The 22,985-nt window shown below is 34.7% G+C and overlaps 2 protein-coding genes across 2 annotated transcripts in view; both read left to right on the top strand.

The window, feature by feature from the left end:
• The first annotated feature begins 1,066 nt into the window (after positions 1–1,066).
• Positions 1,067–13,361, top strand: tmem209 (transmembrane protein 209). Its single transcript, XM_056456106.1, has 15 exons — positions 1,067–1,134; positions 2,235–2,395; positions 3,243–3,301; positions 3,376–3,507; positions 4,304–4,521; positions 6,157–6,361; positions 6,590–6,765; positions 7,586–7,657; positions 9,388–9,484; positions 9,680–9,805; positions 10,230–10,327; positions 10,415–10,529; positions 10,602–10,699; positions 10,787–10,860; positions 12,575–13,361. Exons 2-15 carry the CDS (start codon positions 2,259–2,261, stop codon positions 12,627–12,629), a joined length of 1,662 nt encoding a protein of 553 aa, XP_056312081.1. The 5' UTR covers positions 1,067–1,134; positions 2,235–2,258; the 3' UTR covers positions 12,630–13,361.
• A 1,304-nt stretch (positions 13,362–14,665) lies between these two features.
• ahcyl2b (adenosylhomocysteinase like 2b) overlaps positions 14,666–22,985 on the top strand; it is a 62,003-nt gene continuing 53,683 nt past the window's right edge. The window contains exon 1 of the mRNA XM_056456105.1: positions 14,666–15,025. Coding sequence (XP_056312080.1) covers positions 14,720–15,025 — 306 coding nt within the window. The 5' untranslated portion in view covers positions 14,666–14,719. The remainder of the gene's footprint in view (positions 15,026–22,985) is intronic.

The raw sequence follows: 22,985 nt of genomic DNA, 5'->3' as shown, positions 1-22,985 counted from the left end.
CGTGTCACTTGCTCAAAATGGAGAGCTCATTCCTCAAAAGCAAGAATTCATGTCAATGAAAGTGTCAGTGTCCTCAAGATGAAAAGTCCTGACACCATTGTTTATGAACAAGACAGTCAAATGGCTTTGTCATGTTTTCATTATCACAGTTTACTCTGTACATGTTTTTCCAATGCAAAAAAAGTCAGATTTTGGTGACATGTCCTGAAATTGCTCAAGACAGCACTGTATACTATTTGTTCACAGGTCTGTAAATCATTCATGAAATTGTTCAATTTAGAAGACATTTTCAGGAAAAAAAGATTAATTTTTAAAAAATAAAATTAGCTTGACAGATTTTGACAACTAGTTCAACATTTTTGTATGTAATGACTCAAGTAATGAAATGAGGACTATTAGTTTTATATGGATGACTATTCAGCATTCACAAGTTTAATTAATTTTGACTGATATGACATAAGCAAATTAATGAAGTTATAAAACAGCAGAGAGTTGTAGGAAACAGTTGATGCATGTCTATAAGCATTTGCAATTTGTTGAATGAGAAACTGCTACTATGATGTGGACAAATAACTAATTGGTTTGAAAAATGCAAAACTGTTGTGCAAAAGTAAACAGTGTTGTGAGAAATGCACCAAAGCCACTGAGAAAAACTGTAAGATTTTTAAATATAATTATCATATTATTATTTAGAACAACAAAGGTTTTTATAAAACAAATTGATCGGCGCACACTGATTATATAAATAAATCAATTAGTTAAATTCAATCTCCGAAATCAAAATCAATAAAAGGATTGAAAAATAAATGAAAATCGACTTTTATATTTAGAAAACGACGAGCTGAAGCTTTAACTAAAATATTTTATGTAATATACAGCCTCTAACCTTTCTTACCTCTCTTGTTTTATCTATCTTTTTACAGGCTCTGGTTTTTAATCTTCTGCCTAAGATTAAAATAAAAATATCCGAAAGTAACTTAAGCACGTTACCTGAAATAAAAAGACTTTTATTTTGAAAAAAAGTCTTTTAGCAGTAATTTATTTACGGCTGTCTTCACTCTGTTGCTGTTCGTTAGCGTCTCTGGCTTCCGTCTTCACACTTTACCGCGTTCATGGAGGACTGGTGCAGAGGAAGTATGTATCAAAACACATTTGAATCATATTTGTGTATCCTCCAGTTGTTGTTTACATCAAAATTTATATATTATTTCGTCTTTTATTTACTGTCGCGCGAGCTCTCCATCTGTCGCAGTGCAGAGTTTGGCAGTAAAGTATTTCACAAGTGCACATTGTATGTAAAGCTCATAACTGTAGATGATTGCTGGTTAAAATGGATTATAATCCTCATTATTTATCATATTTACAACATAATATTCCAAAACTTGATTTACTATTAGACACAATATGTAGGAAAGACTTTTATTCGTATTAATGTAGTTCTGATGCTGTAATTACGTTATCCATATTAAAGTTGGATTTATATTCGCACATTTAGACTTTCTCCTTAATATAATTTAATTTAAATAATAAATTAATAATAATTATAATATATATATAATAAATATAACATAATTTAAATAATATAATTTCAGAAAAGTATTTTCTTTGCCAATTCTAAGAATTGAACTTATATTAGCAGTCGATGACTATCTAGTACAACATTGTTTACGGTCAAGCTCATAACAGGTGATGATTGCTGGTTAAAATGGATTATAATCCTTATAATATATTACATTTACAACATAATATTCCATAACTTGATTTCCTATTAGATGCAAAGCCTTTTAATCGTATTATTGTAGTTCTGATGCTGTAAAATATCCAAATTAGGGTGAAGTTGGATTTATATTCACACATTCAGACTTTCTCCCTAATATTATAATATCAGAAAATGATTGCAGTTCTAATTAGGCAAATCATATCCGCAGCTAATGACTATCAAAGCATAACATTAGTTACAGGCAAATAAAAAGTGCGAATGTTGATTTATAGTCAAACTTGCATGTGATTTCAGACCAAATATTCAAAGTAGCGTCGTAAACAATATAGGGAGTATTGTCAATGTTCAAAAATGAATTAATTAATTCAGGACGGCTTTGCCTCAATTATATCCATTAACTTAGGCTGCTGGTGTTGTTTATATTGTACTTTTCGGTTTTATTCGAGATCACAGCAATAGATCTCACCATAATGTGAATGTCTGTTTGTTTAAATATATGTTTCTTTTACTCTAGTGTGATAGAGGATCAACTGCAGATATGACCCCCTCAAAAGAAGGCATGACCTCCCTTATTGAGAGGACCATAAAGCTGAGGAAGGAGGAACAGGCACGGCAGGTCGTTCTGGCTTGGGCTGTGCTCAATATGTCTCTGGCTGGGATGATCTACACTGAAATGTGAGTTCTTATTAGAATAAGATTCTGATGGCATGATAAACTTGGGTAAAAATATAATGTTTTCACGGTATAACGATATTGTGATTACTGTGCCAAAAACAAATGTACTTTTTAAATGTCTGGCTAAAAAATTAAACCTTTTAAATTATGGAATGAAATATTTTGTATGCATGAGTAAAACATGGAGGATCTTTATATACTTGTAAACATTTTTTGTAATTGTGTATATTCTCCCAATAATAAAAATAATAACACTTTTCCCCCATTGAACACAGTATAATTTATTTTAAAAAACTTTTTCCTCAACTATTTTTATTTTCTCCAACTCTGCAGAATTCACAAATACAATTACTGATAGAGAGAAAAAAACTGAATGATGAATGTTTGATGACATATACATGCATATGCTCTAAACAAAATACAGAAACACTAAAATAATTAATTAATTAATTAAATCATAGTAAATTAAAAGTAAAATAAAAGTATTAATAAAATAAAAACAACAACAACATGGTCATCCAAACAGTTATGCACAATAAAATCACAGGTGTAAATAGAGTAATACAATTCTTTTCAAGATGCATGAATGTTTACGAAACATGGGTTTGATTTGGATTGTTCTTTGCCGCTAGAGATACTGTTGGACTTAAAGTCTTTGTCAACACTTAAAAGTAAAAAATACTGCGGGAATGGTATAAAAGATAGTTTTAACGGTTTAAAATAGTGACTTTTACAAACCGTGGTAAATCTTAAACTGGTTATTTTCCCATGCCCAGTTGTAAATGAACAACTATTTCAAATGTTTGAGTATCTGAACCTCAGGTAACCAAGTCAACTTGTCTTTTAGGTCTGGAAAGCTTCTTAGCAGATACTACAACATAACTTACTGGCCCATCTGGTATATCGGTAAGTAAATATCCTACAGTAAGTGACCTACACTATTATACAGCTTTTCACCTCACTGTGGTTATGTTGGACAGAACTTGCCCTGGCTTCCCTGTTCAGTCTCAATGCACTTTTTGACTTCTGGAAGTATTTCAAGTACACGATGGCCCCGTCCACAATTGTCGTCAGCCCAGACCAGCATCGACTTCTTGGGCTCAAGGGCTCGGGTGAGTCAGCTGAAAGAGTTTTGGCTAAGTATTCACTCATCTGATTTACCATAAGAGGTCTTATTTAAAGCTAGAGTTCACCCAAAAAGATGAACAAAAATGTATTCACAATTAACTTGCACTCAAGTGGTTCCCAGCTATTAAAATAAAAGATTAACAAAGGAGGATATTTTGATCAAATGTAGCCATTGACTTCCATAGTAGTGAAAACAAATACCATGGAAGTCAGCGGTTGCAGGTTTCCAAAGTAACTTGTGTTCTTGAGAAGACAGAAACTTGAACAGATTTTTGTCAATTGGAGAGTGAGTAAAAGATGACAGAATATTCAGTTTTGGGTGAACTGTCCCTTTAATTATTGCACATGAATAAATGAATTGATCAGGGAGGATCACGATCAAAACATTCTCCCTGATTCTTTCTGTTTCATGTTGGCTTTTAAGACTGTTTTGCAAGTTCATATATAGAGTATAAAAAAACTAGCACTACAATGTAAAAACAAAATGACAGTAAAAGAAATATGATTAAGTCCTTGTTACACAGTTCAAACAATTCTGTTTTAAATATAGTTTAATATACAATATAGTTTTATTTTTCGATTAAAAAAAACTATTGATAATTTTTTTTTATTATTTATAATTAGAAAATAATGATTCATATTAGTGAAAATAAAATAAAATATTTAAGCTATTAGTAGAAAAGACGTTTAAAAGAAATCAAAAACACTGCTATGAGTTGAGTAAAAATATAGTTGGTATGTTATGGTAATAAGAATCAATGAAATAAGGATTTTTTATAGGTATTCAAGCCTCTCCACCTCAGAAACAAGAGAAGAAAGAAGCTCCAGTGTCAGTGCAGTCCTCGCCTCTGCAGGGTCAGAATGTCCTCAGTTTCAGCCCGGCTCGACCTTCCAGCACCAGCCCCAAGTTTTCACCCAGCTGTGTGTCTGGATTCAGTCCACCTCTGAGCAGCCCATCCTCAGCCGGACCCTTCTCCCCCTCCATGTCATTTGGAAAGGTAGAGTATAAGTAAGATATTCAGCAAAAGTGTCACCATGAAATTTTTTTTTCCATTTTTATCATATATTAACATTAAAATCATCTAATTTATGTATTCATTTGTTTGTGGTTTTTAATTGTATGTGTATTAATGAAATGTTTTTGCCATGAAAATAGCCTGATATGACATTAAATAAAAATGTATGACATGCTAGTAAAGGGCTGTGCAATATATAAAAATAAATATCTCAGACAAAATAAAAAGTCTATCATTTTACTGTATGCTCTATCGTTTATTCCGTGGTGTCACAATATTACATAATATGTTTGAGCACAATATTACACGCCATGCAATGTAATATGCAGACAAAAGCTATATTAGCATTGTTATAGAATAACAGCATTAAGTTGTAAGTAATGTTTACATTTTGCATTTTATTTTTATGTTGCACCTGCAATTATTAATTTTTGAAAAGTTTATTTGCTTTATATTTTTATTTTTAATCAAACATTTGCCCTGAAGGTATAAATAAAGTTATAAATATGCTCACATATGAATGAGTACATACATAGACTATTGTAAAATTAAAAACAAATAGTTCTTTACATGTGGTCAATATACATGTGGTAAATATATATAGATAGATATGTGTGTGTGTGTGTGTATGTGTATATAAATATGTATGTATATATATGTATGTGTATATATATATATATATATATATATATATATATATATATATATATATATATATATATGTGTATGTATGTGTGTGTGTGTGTGTATGTATATATATATATATATATATATATATATATATATATATATATATATATATATATATATATATATATATATATTTACAGAAATGCTACTGTATCGGGATGTACTGTAGTCAACATTTAAAGTGTATCATCCCCTTTCATCAAAGTTGTCCGAAAACTATTGAACACCCATTCTTGTCATAAAACTAGGGCTGCACAATATATCATTTCAGCATCGATATCGCAATGTGCGCATCCGCAATAGTCATATCACAAGATATGCAATGTTGAGTCTGGATTATAGTTAAACAGGAGCCACAGAATTGCATTTAATTACTGTATTTATATGAAATGTATAGAATTTATGCAAGAAAAAAGTTTATTTTGTTTGCTTAGAATTTTTGTCTTGTTTCTAGAATAAATATCTTCATTTCAAAGCAAAAAAGATTATTTTACTTGTTTTAAAGGAAAAACTCTTAATTTTGACTTCTTTTTTCTCAAGTTGAAAGAATTTTTTGACTAGAAACGAGACAAAACAAAATAAGAAAAGGTTTTATTGCATTGTGATTATTCAATTTCTGTACCGGAATACTGTTAGACTACCCAGAAAACCATCAAATAGAGCGCCGTCTTGTGAAGCTGTATTCATACAATATTTATCGCAGAAAAATAAAATATCGCAAAGTCAGGTTTTTCCAATATCATGCAGCCGCGGATGGGACTATATTGAAAAACATTTTTTGATTCACTTTGAATGTTTACTACTGTATATGATTATCAGGATATAAGATGACTTGTATCGTGATATGAGAGTTTTGTCACATCACCCAGCTCATCACCCAAAATATTTTATTGTGATCCCTTACACGTGTGCTTTTGATTTGCGCAGGTGTTGAACTACAGTACATCTCCAAGCTCTCCTCCATACCCCAGCAGCCTCGGTCCAGCAGAAAACACAAGCCTCCGCTCTCGTTATCGCACGTCCCCTTCTGTTTTTAATTCGCCTGGAGGTAAAGAGGACTGCATCGATGACCTGAAGACTTTGGAGAAGTTTTTGCGTTCAGAAGAGGAGAAAAGCCACCGCAGTCAATTAGGTATGTTATATTATTTTACAGTGTTTCTCAACCACGTTCGTGGAGGACTATCAGCACTGCATGTTTTGGATGTCTCCTTTGAATGCCTCACACCCATTACGGGTCTTTCGGTCTCGGTTGAGGATCTGAATCAGGTGTGTTTGGTTAAGGAGATGTGGAAAATGTGTATTGATACTATTGTGCAGCCCTACTACAAAGTCGTCAATGCTTCAATATTTCCTTATGCAGGAAGTCCAGAGTCAACATCTCCAAGACACAGTCCGTCGTTCTGGAACTACAACCGTACGGTGGGTGATTATGCACAGAGCCTGAGGAAGTTCCAGTATCAGCCGGCCTGTCGATCACAAGCACCTTCAGCCCATAAAGACGACACAGAGCTGGGCTCTAAACAGGCTGCTGAAGAGGTAAGGATGGGGACACTTTATTTAAAGGGGGCCTATTAAGCAAAAATCACTTTCATAAGGGGTTTAAACACAGTTGTGTGGCAACAGTTGGTGAATATAGCCAGCTTCTTATGATACAAATTTATTACGTTTATTTTTTTATTATCACACCTGATAAAAACAGTCAGCAGAAACACCTTGATTGACAGTCTCCCTTTGTTCATGTCATCAGAGAGGGAAAGCCCCGCCCATTAGTAATCATCTCTCCCTTATTAACATAGGATGCTAGTTTTGTATTTTGAATCTGCCACTATGCTGACACATAGGCATTTGTAACTCCGCCCTCTTTTGAAAAGAGCACAGCCTCATTTGAATTTAAAGCGACAGTCACCAAAACGCCACAATTAGGATCAAATCCTGAATAGGGCAGATTCAAAGAGTTATAAAACATTATTTAAAAGCTATTTTGAGCTGAAACTTCACATACACACTCTAGGGACATCAGAGACTTATTTTACATCTTGTAAAAAGGAGCATAATAGGTCCCCTTTAACGGTTAACTTACTCAAAAATGAAAATTGTCATCATTTACTTAACTATGTCAAACCATTACAAACCAATGAGAAATTCATCCATATTCAAAACTCCAAATATAGACAGTATCATGTGAGCAATTCACCTGAAATTTTGATACTCCAAACTGTTTGTAATCTAAATAGACAGTTTAGTCCAAGTCTTCTGGTGAACTAACCGTTTTTATGTCCATTTAATAATATATTTTTTGAGTGTTGTTTCTTTTTAAGGAGTTATAAAGTAAAGCAATTTTTCTGTTTTATTACAGGTCTGGGCAAGAATCACAACGAGTCGTTTGGTGACGGATAGTATTGACAGCTGGACTGCTAAACTGAGAAACGTGAGTCCATTTATGCCTAATTACTTCTTTTTAATATTGATTGATTACATTTTTATCTAATTATCAATATCTAATTATTTATTATCCTCTTGATATATAATATTAAAGGCACACTATGTATGATTTATTTTCATTAACACATTCAAAAACCAATAGAACTGTGTGATGTATTTTGTTGACTAATACTTGCATTATCCTTAATGTTTTGAAGAATGTTCAGATCCTGGGAAATAAGAGATTTTAACTAGTTAGTCGGAGAATATGCTATGTTTATACTGATCACGTCACACAGCATCCAATTCTGGTTTGGTTTTATAGAAAAACAGGGAAACGCCAAAGAATTAGATTTCTGCCAGAGTCTCCTCGGATGTACTTCCCATGATTCCAGACTCTCGGACTCTTTCAGTGTCCGGGTCAGCAAACTACGCCTTTGTTTGTTGTGAATACACGCCCTCTAGTGATGAAAATTACATACTGTGCCTAAATATATATATAAAAATAAATATATTGTGAAAAAATAGAAATAAAAATAGGATACATTATTATTATTATTATTATTATTATTATTATTATTATTATTATTATTATTATAAGTCATGTAATTTTGACACGGCATTTTCCAGGCCTGGAAAAGTTTTGGAAAAACAGAAAAACCCACAAAGTTTTGTAAAAGTCATGAAAATTAGTATACTTGAATTAAGGCTGCGCGATATTGGAAAAATCTGACATTACGATATTTTGTATTTCTGTGATGTATATTGCGATGTAAATACAATTTCACCAGATGATTTAACAGGGTTATTTGGATTGATTGAGGGGATTTTGTAGAGGAGTGAATCTAGAATAATATATAGCAAATAAATTACAAGCATAGATCAAGAAAATACAGCAAAGATAACAGTGAATTCTAGTTTTCAGGTATTCACTATTCAGGTACAGATATTGAATAATCAACACTGCAGAGTCTTCATTATGTTATTTAATTTTTATTAGAGTTACAAATAAATTTCTTGTGGCCGTATGTTTTAAAATGTGAATTATTGAAATGTTTACACAGTCACAGGCCTTAAAAGAACAGTTTACTCAAAGATTTAAACTTTTCTCACTATTTACTTACACTTGTTTCAATACTATAGAAGCTATTCAATTATTTTCTTACAAGTGAATGGTGTAATGAAAATGGTGAGTCATTTTTGGCTGAACTATCTCTTTAAAAATGCATGCAGATGATAAACTTTTACTCCTTTATGATTAAACTCTATAATCCTAACCTTGCATATCCTGCGATGTGACTATTGCGGATGCACACGTTGCGATATCGATGCTAAAACGATACATTGTGCAGCCCTAACTTGAATATAGGTTAGTTGTCTTTACTTCTTTTCTGTCCTTGGCCAAAAACTGGCTCTCACGTTGTTAGTGCTGTTTAAGCATTATCAAAATCAATTTAACATAGACACAAAAACAAATTTAAACTAAATAGTTTGTTGCGTGTCCTATGATATGCTGTAATAAATTTGAACATCTTTGTTTGTCTTATTATTTACATGGTAAATGTAGACATTACATGAAACATTACGTCATGAAAATGTTCTGGAAAAGTCTTGGAATTTTAGTAGTAAAAATGTGTATGAACCCTGCGTTATTATTATTGAATTAGTTTGTTTTGAGACACAAAGTTTGTAAAAAGTCTGTAAAGTGACCTGTCGGTATTTTTCTTATTATTCCAGTGGATAAATGACACCATTCTCGTTCATCTGGTCAAAGAGATGGACTCAATCAATAGTCAGCTCAGGAGGATGGGCTGCCCTGAGCTCCAAATTGGAGGTAATCTTTCCTTCCTTCCTTCCTTCCTTCTTTACTTCCTTCCTTATTTACTTACATTCCACCTTACTTATTTCCTTCTTAACTTATTTTATTTCTTCCTTGCCTGCTTTATTTTCATGCATTCAGAAGTATTTCATTGAATTTTCACAACACTCTTACTGGATGTCTAACTTCTGTTGTCCTTGTATCATGAAGAGGCCAGTATCAGCAGTCTCAAACAAGCTGCGGTAGTCAAAGCCACTGCAATCCCCACCCTCAATGCCATCGTACAGTATTTGGACGTCACGCCAAACCAAGAGTACCTAGTGGAGAGAATCAAGGGTGAGCACAATGCACTTAACGCCTGTGTGAAATCAAAATGCATAGTATTTATTTAGCTGAACAATTATTCCATGCATGTTAATCCAATGGGAAGAAAAAGAGTTTGTTTTGGTGATCTTTAATTGAAGCCTGATATTTTTTTGGCTCATTTGGAGTGGCGATCCTTTAGTGATGATGTCTGTTTGATGACTTCACCCAAAATATTCTTAGCCATGCCTCTCTTAACGTTACTTTGGTAAAAGGTAATGATATGCAAAAAGAAAGCCATGCCCCCTACTTAATATTCAGTTTTAGTTGGAATACATCAACATACTGATATAAAAACCTCAGCAACTTTTGTTTCACATGAACTGTAATGAATATAGAGACTTATCATCGTCCTGTAGCATTGCACTTAGTAAATATCAATGCATTTGTCTTGTAGAACTAGCCCACAGCGGCTGCATGAGCTCTTTCCGCTGGAATGGAGGAGGAGATCTGAAAAAACGGAAATGGGACACAGACCTTCCCACAGACTCCGCTGTGTGTTCATATTACCAATGCATTGCAGTTTAGAGGATGTCATTGTAAATGTCATTTGATGCATTACTCAAACACTTGTGTTGTCAGATCCTGATGCACGTGCTGTGTACATACCTGGACTCACGGCTGCCTCCACACCCGAAGTATCCCGACGGAAAAACCTTTACATCCCAGCATTTTATGCAGACGCCGAATAAACCAGGTTTGCTTTTCAGACAGTGCGTTTAAGTAAATCATGTTTGATCATTGAGTCTAACGTGTGAATTTCTGACAGACGTATCCAATGAGAACCTGTTCTGCATCCATCAAAGTAGCACAAATCCTCCTCATTATCAGCTCGTCTACCAGGGACACATTTACAGCTTGCCCAAAGTAAGTAGATACCGTTCAACTGGTATTATTGAGGGAATAATGATGATCATGAGACTAATCTAGTTTTTGTTTTGTTTTACTTTTCAGGGCAGAAATAACTTGTTTCACACAATCCTTATGTTCCTCTACATTATTAAAACCAAGGAGTCTGGCATGTTGGGGTGAGTGTAAGAGGGTTTTTTCCATCTTGATTTTATGGGATTAAAAGTGTTGTCACCTATCCAAGTTTAAGGAAACAAATATTAACTTGACTTCTAGTTGATCACTTGGTATCAGAAGTGGCTTATATGAAAGGCAAAGGCCTCTAGATTACGCTTATTTTAGCTAAATAAAATATGATCATGCCTTGATTTTTAATTATTTAATTAGGAATAAATTGACTTTGCTTAGACAAAAGACTTGTCACTTAACAGAAATAATGTCCAGTATAGAATATAAAGTCATGGTGCAGTGGAAACGGAATGAATATTGTGTCTGACTCCATCATGAGCTTTCACGTTTGGCCAGCGGAGAAATTAAAATGGTCGTGCCCAACTGAGCCTGGTTTCTCTCAAGGTTTTTTTTCTTCACTTCCACCTTTAGTGAAGTTTTTTTTTCCCTCTCCGCTGTCGCCACTGGCTTGCATGTTTCGGGATCTGTAGAGCTGCGCATCGTTGGATTTGCTCTTCAGTATTTGGACTCCCAGTAGTGATTATTAAACCACACTGAACTGAGCTCAACTGAACTGAACTTAAACACTACAAACTAAACTACACTGTTCCTATTTACTGTGACCTTTTATGTGAAGCTGCTTTGACACAATCTACATTGTATAAGCGCTATACAAATAAAGGTGAATTGAATTGAATGAGCTTGGAGGACTGCATCCATACATCTCTGCAATGACTCAAATCACTTCTTAATAAAGTCATCTGTAATGGCAAAGAAAGCGTTCTTGCAGGACTCCCAGAGTTCATCAGGATCCTTTGGATTCATCTTCAATGCCTCCTCCTTCATCTTACCCCAGACATGCTTAATAATGTTCATGTCTGGTGACTGGGCTGGCCAATCCTAGATCCCCTTGACCTCCTTTGCTTTCAGGAACTTTGATGTGGAGGCTGAAGTATGAGAAGGAGCGCTCTCCTGCTGTAGAATTTGCCCTCTCCTGTGGTTTGTAATGTAATGGGCAGCACAAATGTCTTGATACCTCAGGCTGTTGATGTTGTCATCCACTCTACAGATCTCCCTCATACTAAATGTAACCCCTTCACCAAACTTGACTGATTTCTGTGAGAATCTTGGGTCCATTCGGGTTCCAATAGGTCTTCTGCAGTATTTGTCAACTATTTATCAACTAGAAGTCAAGTTATTATTTGTTGCTCTTACAACAAGACTTTCGTCATGTAGTGTATTGGTTTCATATTTTTATTCTAAAGTTGAAGGTAAGTTAAAGTTATTGAAAAAGCACCAGCTATTAAAAACATGCAACTTATTAATTTTTCATAGGTTTACAGCACTACTTCTGAACTATTTCAAAATGTATAGGGATGCGCTGAAGTGAAAATATTGGGACAAAACAGAAAATGTAATAATAATTAATAAATTAATTTAATTGATAAAAATAATAGATTTTTTTATTTATATTTTATATTATTTATATTTATTATTTATATTTTTATTTATTTTTTAACGGATTTTTTTGTGGCATCCTTAAAAAATGACATTATTCTATGTTACTATATAACATGGAATGATGAAAATTTGGGATTCTGCTTTTATGAATGGATTTTGTTTGTGTACTGTATGATAAACCAGAACTTTTATTACTTGAATAACTGTTCTTCTGCTCTTTGATTATTGAATATATGAACACTCTCTTATCTTTTTGTGCGACAGGAGAGTAAATCTAGGTCTTTCGGGTGTGAATGTACTCTGGATCTTCGGTGACTAAGATGCGAAACATCAGTATTTGCCACAAAGAAAACACTGCACAAACACTGGGATGTGATAAAGACTGTTTTTTACCTTTACACTGTTGTGATGTTGCATGTCTTTTGAGATGCATCGTACTGTCATATCACTTGCGACTTTGAATGCAAATACAGATGGAGTACAGAAAGTCATTTTAGCTGAAGAAAGTGTTTTAATCTTTAATGCTGACATGTTTATGACTTGAAAAAAGTGCCCAAATGGCCCTTGTTCCAGAGGATTTTTGTATCAAACTTTTTTTTTTTTGCATTTAGCTCTTCATTTTAGGAAAACATTGTCGTTATACATGAATGTAAGCTCTTTATGGTTTTGGGGTGGACACTGCTAGATTGTAAGTTATGATGGCCAGGTTGCATTTTTTTTTAAAGCAGTTACTGATAGATTTACTTCAACTCTTAATTTTTTTCCTGAAAGATTGAACCCCTGTTACACTTGCAGTGACATGCATCTATGAAACCGCATGAGTTTGAATTACTTTACAGTCTTTGCTCTAAATTAATTTCTCATTATGTCCATCTATATCGATTCATTTAGCAATATAGCGAAGGGTGATTCTGATCTTGAATGTCGAATTATAATTGAGGAGAATGTTTTTGTTTCTATTTTGTAGTGTGTCTGCAGTGAAACTTGAAATGGAATGAGCTTCCACTTTTGTCTTTGTTTTTCATAATAAATGACCAGCATTGTTGTTTTATTTTTTGAAAGTTGTGAACTGTTTCCAGTATTAACCACTGGATGGTAGTGCTGCGTTCCTGCATAAGGTTATAAATGGTAGGAATACACCAGTATGTGCAAAGGTTTCAACAATTGCTGGAGCTGTAAAAAAACACATAATTCTTTCATGTTATACCAGCACAAATAGATGAAGGTAACTAAGTGGATTGAACATAAAACAATTCAGTTGTGTTTTAGCTTATTTTAAATAAGTAATTTGAACAAGCAGCAAAAATACAATATGAAACTGATATATAATATTCATGCATAAGGTATGAGAGAATATAAGACGCTTTTAATAAGCCTTTTTTGTAGCGTATTTATGTTTTTGTCTGTGTTTCATGTGTTTTTTTTGGCTATTACACATTTCCTTGAAGACTTTATAGAAGGGACCCTTTAGACTTTATTTAGGAAAAATAGCTTGTATACAAACAATGTAAATATGTCTGGCATGACATTAAATGAGTCTTTAAGGACAACAATACAGTGCCAAATTATTGTTCAATTGTAATTTTAAATTATAAATATTTTGTTCACTTGGTTTATCCCAATTAACAAACATTTTAATTGTCTAATATTTAATTAAATGTTAGTTATATGTTAATAAGTAAAGGTCAGAAATGTTAGAAATGTCAGAAATATAACTGTTGTTATATGTAGTATATGTACGTTCAATATATCTATTGAATCTATTGAACATAACCCATATTTTGATTTTATTATTCATTATATTTATGTTCACTTTAAGTTATATAAAAATAATACACTATTTGCATTTAATATAATTTTATGTATATAAAATCACCAAAATGGGATGTTATAATTGACTTATCACGTATAAAGGTCGACTGTTATTATGATATTTTTGTTTTCACCTGCTTTTTACTACTATTATAAACAACAGGATGTCTTCATAAAACAATAAACGGTAAAGTCTAGGAGGGATACAGCTGCGGACCCACATCAATATAGCATAATTTTTGTGACAATGTACAACAATAAGATTTTTACATTACTGTGAGGGTTTTGTTTAAGGTTGTGGTAGATGTTAATAAAGTACAATTTAATGAGTATTTTAATAAATAATACTCTGTATAATTAGTGTTTTTTACATTTCCGTGATTGTTGTAGGGGTAGACGTTAATAAAGTAAAATTTATTGATGATTTAATAAATAATTATCGTTAACTTCCAGCCGCAGCTGTATCCCTTCTAGCAACTACCTTAGTACACGGGAACTACATGTTCCATGCTGCTTTGCGCAGCGCGTCATTCCACCGCGTATCCGTTCGTGTGTCGCTTCTCTGTATTGGAAAAAAGCACCGTGCGGATCGCAGCGATGTCAGTCCAGGCTGTGGCAACGAAAATGGCCGAGGTCGAATTAAAAGACGTGGCCGGTAAAGACTCTCCCCCGGCGATATCTCCGCTGACACCCAAGGCAGAGGAGAAGAAGACAGAAATAAACTCTTCGTCAACATCCATGGCAGCGGCCGCGGCGGTGGAGCCGAGCCCGGTGACCGTCGCACCGAGCCCCATGAAGATGCCGCAGGCGTCCGCGATGAAGCGGTCGGACCCGCAGCAGAACGGCGGCGAGGCTTTTGTCAACTGTGACGGCACCGTGGCCGAGGGACCAAGAATGAAGAAGGTAACGTGAACCGACTCGTTGATATCCGTGAAATATCTGCGTCTCGTTTTGTACCTTTATCCGCTGCCGTGTGTCATTGTGCGGCTATGATTCTGGCCTATGGGACCTTTAGTAGTACCGCAACAGCTGTAAATTCACGTCCGTTTAACACCGGATGATCAGTGGTAGATATATTGAATAGTTCCACCGAGTTTTTGATCTGATCGCGATGGTCTCGAGCTCGTAAGCGGCTGTTTCTAACGGTTAAAAGACCCGCAGTGCGCGTGTCGTGGCGCTGTATGCGTTTATATTGGACAAAACATACTGTTCCCAAACATATCATTGAGGTAACGTTGGGTTTATCCTCGCACATTCAGACTTTCTCCTTAATAATATAATTTCAGAAAAGTATTTTTGCATATTATAAATAGCGAAATCATATTAGCAGGCAATTACTATCAAAATACAACATTGTTCACAGTCAGTTAAATGGTGCTAATGTTATTTTGAAGTCATAATTACTCGCTATTTTAGACCGAATATTCAAAGAAGCATTGTAAACAACATTGTGACCATGTCAAGTTGTCCCTGTTCAAAGATGAACCAATGTGCTAATATAAAAGCAGCTTTAAATCACTAAACATATCTTGCACTAAACAAATAACTCTTATTTTCAAATGTCACATCAGAATACGCAAACGTTATGTGATGATTTGGAAAAATAATTTATGTTCGTACTAAAATTCAAGCAGCTTAAGTCGATTTTGTTGCATTGTTTGTGCTGTTTTTCGTGCTAAATCAGAATTTCACATATTGATGTTATTAGTATTAATGGCAGCTGCAATGAGTTCGTTAATTTATGATTAGAGTGCGCTGAAGTGTCATGTTTGGATATGAAAATAGGCTTCCTGAAAACCACCTCGCATTTGGAAGCTTCAATGTTTGTTTATGTTTTTTTCTCTTGTGGTCTCCAAGGCAGAATTTATTTAATCACAAATACAATATAAAAACATCAATATTGTGAATCTAATGTCAACTTTCTATTTGAGTAGGCTTGTGTATTTAAATGTAGTTCATCCTGTTATTCCAAGCTGCACTTTCAGCAGCTCTTAGTCCAGTTGTCTGACACGATCATTCAGTGTTTATTTCACCGTATTATTGCTTTAATTGTATTTTTACAATCTAATACATGCATCCTTGATGAGCAAATGAGACTTCATTCAAAAACAACAGCAATTCTAACTTTTTTCATACTTTTTATGATGCATCATGTAGATTATGATCAACTATGAATTGCTATCGCAGTGATTATAGGGTTCATTAAATTAATATGATTTATAATTATTCTCTCAGTTTATGAGCCATTAAAAATTACAAAATTCTAATATTTAGCTAAATAATTCACTGTTTATTTCATGATTTCAAAGTTTCCAGTCTAATAATCAGATTGGCATTACTCAATCATAAACACTGCACTCACAATGAACTATCAATAATTCAATTCTTTATGAGTGTAACACAAAATTCACTAACTTCTATTACAAATATCAACTTCAGGGCGAACAGTTTTTTGTTTTTTTCTATATTTATTATTTTATTTTTTATCAGGTACTAGAAAGAAATTCAAGCCAAAATAACCAATCACTTACTCTCTTTAGAATCCATAACTGCCCCCCTCTCCCCTTATATTTTTATATATTATATATATATTTATGAGCATTGCAAACACATCAAAATCTAGCTTTTATTTCACTTATTATTTGATTATGGATTTTTTTGTAAATCAGCAATACTGGATGCTTGTAGCTATAATTTTGGAGTATTTTGCTTGGTTTTGATCAAATTCTTGATATAATAACTTCAAAAATGTCAGCCTGTTCCACTTTTCAATGAAGTGTCAGTTTGCATAACACCCTGCCAAGGCTGTGACACCTCTCTCTCTCCATTGTAAGCTTTGTGTGTCCACGGATAGATTAGGTAATTAGGGGAATTTGCTGCTTCGCTCCTCACACCGTCTCTTTGACTCTTATCTGACATGACCATTCCTTGGAAAGACTTAACACAGACTGTATTCTCAATAAATCTCCTGTAAAGAAAAGAATATCTTCGTTATCTTATCTTAGCCGACAAACAGAAGATGGTGCACAGTTCAAGGCTAAAACATTTTGATATGGAAATCGACTTTTTTGTTATTCGCCAAGGTTTCGACGCAGAGTGAACCACAGCATGACGTTATTCCCAATAGCAAAATTGGGATTTGACATAGAAGACACTTATTTTTATTTCAAGCTCAACTCCTAGCACTTATCGTGTTCCTCCAGATATGAAGTGGGGAAATGATGTTTATTAGATGAGTGAATTGTCTTTCTCACAACCCGAATCATCTTTTGGTGGTATTTTGCATGTTTATGCGTGTATTTGGGGAGGCTTGAGGGTTTTCGCTTATAAAGCTTTGCGTATAAACCTTCCTAAAAGTGAACGTATGCCAGAATCAATTTTAATGTATATATTAAGGATAATTGCTCACATGATGATTTTAAAGTGGTCAAATTAAGTCAATATTTAAGTTAAATATGTTTACATTGAGTTTACTTGCAGATGTGGGCATTCTCCTTTAAAGTTTATGTTTTGTAGATCATAACTTTGTGTATGAAGTGGCATACGCAAGTTTCCACCCCATTCGTTACCTTTATAAATGAGACCCCTGATCAGTGTTGCAGTGATGTTTGTCTTCAGGCCTGCACAAAAAATTGGCAATATTTTATCTTCTGCGATATCTATTGCAATTCGAATGCAATTAGGCCTGTCACAATAATCAATATATTGACTTATCGTACAACAAGTGGACATGTCCCAATCATTTCTGCTGATCTGATATATATATATATATATATATATATATATATATATATATATATATATATATATATATATATATATATATATATATATATATATATCAGCAATTAATAACACTTTAAAATATAAGGGGTTTTGATGGGATTTTCTACACTAGTAGTTAGGGCTGCACGATTCTGGCTTATCCTATTTAAATAATTTTTGCTTAATCAAGATCATGATTTCTCACAATTCTGTAGATGTAAAATAAAAGTTAATATGAGTAGGCTATTATTATCATTATTATTATTATTATTATTATTCTCAAACATATGGTAAAACAAAATGAGGCATTTGTAATCATAAGATTCCCTCCTGCATTATATTCGACATTATACAGGCTAGAGTAGTTATACTGACACTGTTAAACATTTCTTCTCATGCACAACACTGTGTGTTCGCTATGAAAGAAAAAACATATCAAATGCTTGTTGTAATCATAACTCTGAAATGCTCTATAATTGTTTAAATGATGTGTGTTCATGTCATGACTGCCGTCACTTTGAGAAAAAAACCATTCATGCAAATCATCCATCCTGCACGGCTCCCAAACGATCGCTCTGTGCAACAAACAGACCGTTATTTACAACTTTATTACATGTTATTCACAGCCTATGCAGGTTCTGTAAATTAAAGCAGACACGGGGAGCACGTGCGCGTCCGCTTTAAGGTAAACAAACAGTGCGTCAGCTTATGCCTGATTTCGCGACCGCGAATACATCATTACATTAAGATAGAAATGACATTTTTGGGTGAAATATATCTTATAAATACAGTATGTGACTCTTTTAACACCATTCGGAGGTGTTCATGTTGCTGAGCAAATTATATAAGCTGAAACAATGTGAAGACTTGGCGACCGTCTTCTCTCCTGACCTTGAAAATATAATAGTCTGAATGGTAGAAAAGCAGAATTAAGATCGTGTGTAGGGTCGAATCGAGAACGCGATCTTTTTTCTATTAATCCTGCAGCTTTACTAGTATGGATTTGAAATGAATGAATGCATAATTATCGTGAAACCGGGATTATTCCTCACACTATAATGGTTCAACCAAAATCTAGAATCCCTCATTTCAACAATGTAAACATCAGGAAAAAAAAAAGAGTTCCAAAAACAGAAATATCTGATCATCGTATCACTCTTTGCATCAATGAAATGCAAGATTGTAAGCTTATTTAAGTGTCTACCATGTTTGTTAGTATCACTAGGCTGTTGGCACTAAAACTCTGGTCATCTTCTGTGGACAGCGACTGTAGTGGGTTCGGATGATCTGAAGCGGGGTTGGCGATGTCTCAGAAATTCTTTTAGCACAGACATGTTTTCGAAGCACTGTGACTTTTTATCTGCCCTGTTTCTAAGAGGGAAAAAAAACAGTCATGCTGGCTGTTCCTCTGTAAAAGTGTTACATCACGCCACCATTGCTTGTATAAAGTGGTGAGAGGAAGGGGAGGGCAGAGCCATGTCACACAGTGGGATCTCTAATCCATGTCATCACATCACGAAGGTGCAAATGGCCTGTAGTTTAGCTAAGGATTTTTATGACCTCAGTGAAAATTCGCATGGCCGGATTTGAAGGGAAACAGGATGCTCATCGAAGCGTTCACGCTCCAGTGGACCGATGTTGGCACGAGTTTGTGCATACCTTGCACTGTTGTGATGTTACGTCACTAAGCTATGGTTCCCAGGATGCTTAGACCTAAATGGCTTATGCTGTGGTGCAGATAATGTGGGGGAAGCCCTGTATGTGACCTTTACCTATGGAGGAATCGTTCAGGGAGTTACATATAGACTGGTTTATTTGGAATATATTATTATATCTGTAGTATTTAATGTCATATTGGACATGCAAGTATAACTCATGGTTCTTTTCCTAAAGGTGAAGACCCCACTCGGTGTTTGTTCTGCACAATTCCTGTAAAACTACTGGACTGTCCTGCTTTTAATGACTGCAAAAGGCTTTTTTTAATTGAATAAACTCATTTAAGGAGATATGCAGCAGTATTGAGCAGATATTCAGCAGTATTCAGCAAAGTGTCACCAGGAAAAACTTGTTTATGATGTATTATCGCAGGGTTGTCCAAAGTTGGTCCTGGAGGGCCGGTGTCCTGCTGAGTTTAGCTCCAACTTGCTTCAACACACCTGCAGGAAGTTCTGGTGTATCTAGTAAGAGCTTGATTAGCTGGTTCAGGTGTGTTTGATCAGGGTTGGAGCTAGAGGTGGGCGATATGACCTAAAATTAATATCACAGTATTTTTCATCTTTTGAACGGTGACGGTATAATATCATGGTATTACTTTAAATAGCAAAATAATATACATCTCAAGGAAGAACGGACAAAAAAAAGTCTCACTTCTATCACTCTTTAAAAGTTTTGGTTTGGGTCATTGTAAATGCTCAGTCTCGGTATGAGCTGATCTTCATTTCTCTGTGGTGGGTGGAATAAAGCAGGCAAGTCAGCCGCACCAATTTATAAGCAGACAGAGCAGGATTCTCATGATGACCACCAGCGCAATTCCGCTCTTTGTTATGAGCTGTAGTTTCAGTGTAAACTTAGTAAAGGTGAGTTTCTTTGGCGATGATGTGTACAGTATTAGACTTTATATTTAGCGGACATTTGCGCTGAACACGCGGTGAACGCAACGCATCAAGATTCAGGCACCTTCTCCGAAAACACTCGATTGATCTCAGCTGGCGGATCAACATTTACCTCATGTCATGATCGCTGTCATCTGCGCCATTATTATTTTTATAACTTTAGGTGAGGTTTGCAAACCTGTGCACTTTTCACTCTTCAGCCGTTTGTATTTCCTGCAGTACCAAAAGCTCCCTGTTATCTGACAGCGCGAAGCGTTGACTGATTGACAGCTAATATGAACCAATACTTCAGCAGGGTAGAGCGATTCAGCAAGTTTTTAGAGAAAATCAAATCAGATTGCACTACAACCATTATATTCAGACACACAAATGCTCCCAAATATATTATGAGGGCGCATAGATTACATTTCGGGCGCTCATGCGACCAAAATGGTTGCAATTTCGAGCCCTGTAGTATAAGGACATGTATTCAGACCACAACTGAATGTTTGAAGAAAATTGAATGCCTTATTATTTAGAATTAGCTATTATTGATGTAAATGCAGCCGTTTACGGTGCATAATTGGCTTATTACTGTATTGACGGTATTAGAAAATCCATGTCGTGGCGCAATGTCACACCGGTGACACCCCTAGTTGGAGCTAAACTCTCCTGGACACCGGCCCTCCAGGACCGAGTTTGGACACCCCTGTATTATCGTATCTGATTAATGTGTTCATTTGTTTGTTGTTTTTTTTTTATTGTATATTTATTAATGAAATTTGTTTTTTTAATGAAAATAGCCTTTGTTGCTGACATGACATTGAATAAATATACATCACATAGTATAGTATTTAGTATTATTTACATTTACAATAGTGCGGCTATTGGGCTTTGTTGGTCCACGTTGAGTTAATATTAAAGCTGATTGGCCCGATTCAGCATGTTGAATTGGTGTTGGCCATCGGAGAGAGCACTCTGACTGGTTATTCAGCAACGAATCAGAGTGCGAGTGTGACCAAAGACTATAGAATACACAAGACATGTCACTCATGAGTTCTGAATGGGGAAAAGTGTAACGGTCAATATGGCGAATGTAGAACTGGAGCCAATCATCAATCACTATAGACTAGGCATGGGCCGGTATAGGATTCTGACGGTATGATAACCTTAAATAAAAACATCATGGTATCACGGTGATGTGATTACTGCTCTAGAATATATTCTTTTTAAATCCATTCCCTTTTGAGCACAATAAATTTTATTTTGAGAAACATTTAAAGTATTTTGGAGCAGTAAACATGTCAGGTTAAATAATTTAAAACAATCATTGACTTCTGCTCTCTTCATTAGTTTCAAAAACACTGATTTTTTTTTCACTGATTTCACAGTTCTTGTGTAAATTTATTGATGGTTCCTAATATAAAGTTACTCAGAAGGAATTTTTGAGAATTTGATGTTTCCCCATTTAAACAGAATGCCTGAGAGGCCTTTCAAAGATGGCCACCAATTGAAATGACTTTCCTTAAAGGGGATGTTGGTGTGACGTAGCAAATGAACAATTCAAGTCAAGAAGGAACACAAAGAGGCTGACTGTAATTTTGTTACGTTTCTCAAATATTTGTGAAGAATATGAATTATTAGATTATCAGCCATATTTGCAGGTGCCAATCCCACCATGGTGAGTGACTGAACGCTGCTTTGTTTACACTTTGGTCAGAAGTTCCGGTCTCTCATTGTGATTGTGAAAACTGTTATTGCCTTCAGAGAGTGCAGAAAGACACGTTCTTCCATGCAGGCGCACAACTTGCTCTGTCATTTCAGTCAGCTATTGTCTGTTTGGTGTGTTCATGTACAGCGTTTTGATCCAGACGTGAGCCAACAGAACAGTTGGGTTTTGTCGCTGCTAGTTGTTTGCCGTCGCTTGTTATATACCAGTCTTTAGAGGATTCCGAACTATGAGTTAAGGAAAAGTTGTTTTTGGAGCGATTCAATGTAGGCTATTTCCCAACTGACCTGTGCGCTTTCACAGAAAGTAGGCCTCATGTTTATCATAAATAGCTTAGTGGTCTTGATGAGACCTGTGAAAACCAGCAGCTCTTACTCGCAGCTGCTTCTTTTGCCTGAAGCAAGCAGTTATTGTTAAATAAAACGATTGCAGTTTTCTTTTCATTGACAATAAATACAAATCAATATAAATCAAAATGGTTTTGTGGATGGGTAGTGTGTTGTTTGGTTTCACTCATTGCAGTTGGACTTAAGTAGCAATCTTGTACAACTGTCGTTGGAATGCTTTACTACTGATTTTGGAGTAACAAAAATGCTGGGTTAAAAACAACACAATCTGTTTTTAGCCAAGCAGTAGGGTCAGTTTAGGACAGAAGTCATATTTGGCTAACCTGACCCAGCTAGTTGGGTTGTTTTATTTAATTAAAAATGATTACATGTATTATTATTATTATTATTATTATTATTATTGTTATTATTATTATTATTATTATTATTAT

This window comes from Danio aesculapii, chromosome 4 (genome assembly GCF_903798145.1).
Source record: "Danio aesculapii chromosome 4, fDanAes4.1, whole genome shotgun sequence".
Classification (NCBI taxonomy): Eukaryota; Metazoa; Chordata; class Actinopteri; order Cypriniformes; family Danionidae; genus Danio; species Danio aesculapii.
This window is presented reverse-complemented; position numbering and strand designations above follow the sequence as displayed.

What these genes read in the sequence shown, in the direction of transcription:
- tmem209 (XM_056456106.1), top strand. Translation starts at nt 2,259, where the DNA reads ATGACCCCCTCAAAAGAAGGCATGACCTCCCTTATTGAGAGGACCATA. An exon ending in CTAAACAGGCTGCTGAAGAG is followed by an intron (nt 6,766 to 7,585) that starts GTAAGGATGGGG and finishes GTTTTATTACAG; the next exon opens with GTCTGGGCAAGAATCACAAC. An exon ending in AAGGAGTCTGGCATGTTGGG is followed by an intron (nt 10,861 to 12,574) that starts GTGAGTGTAAGA and finishes TTTGTGCGACAG; the next exon opens with GAGAGTAAATCTAGGTCTTT.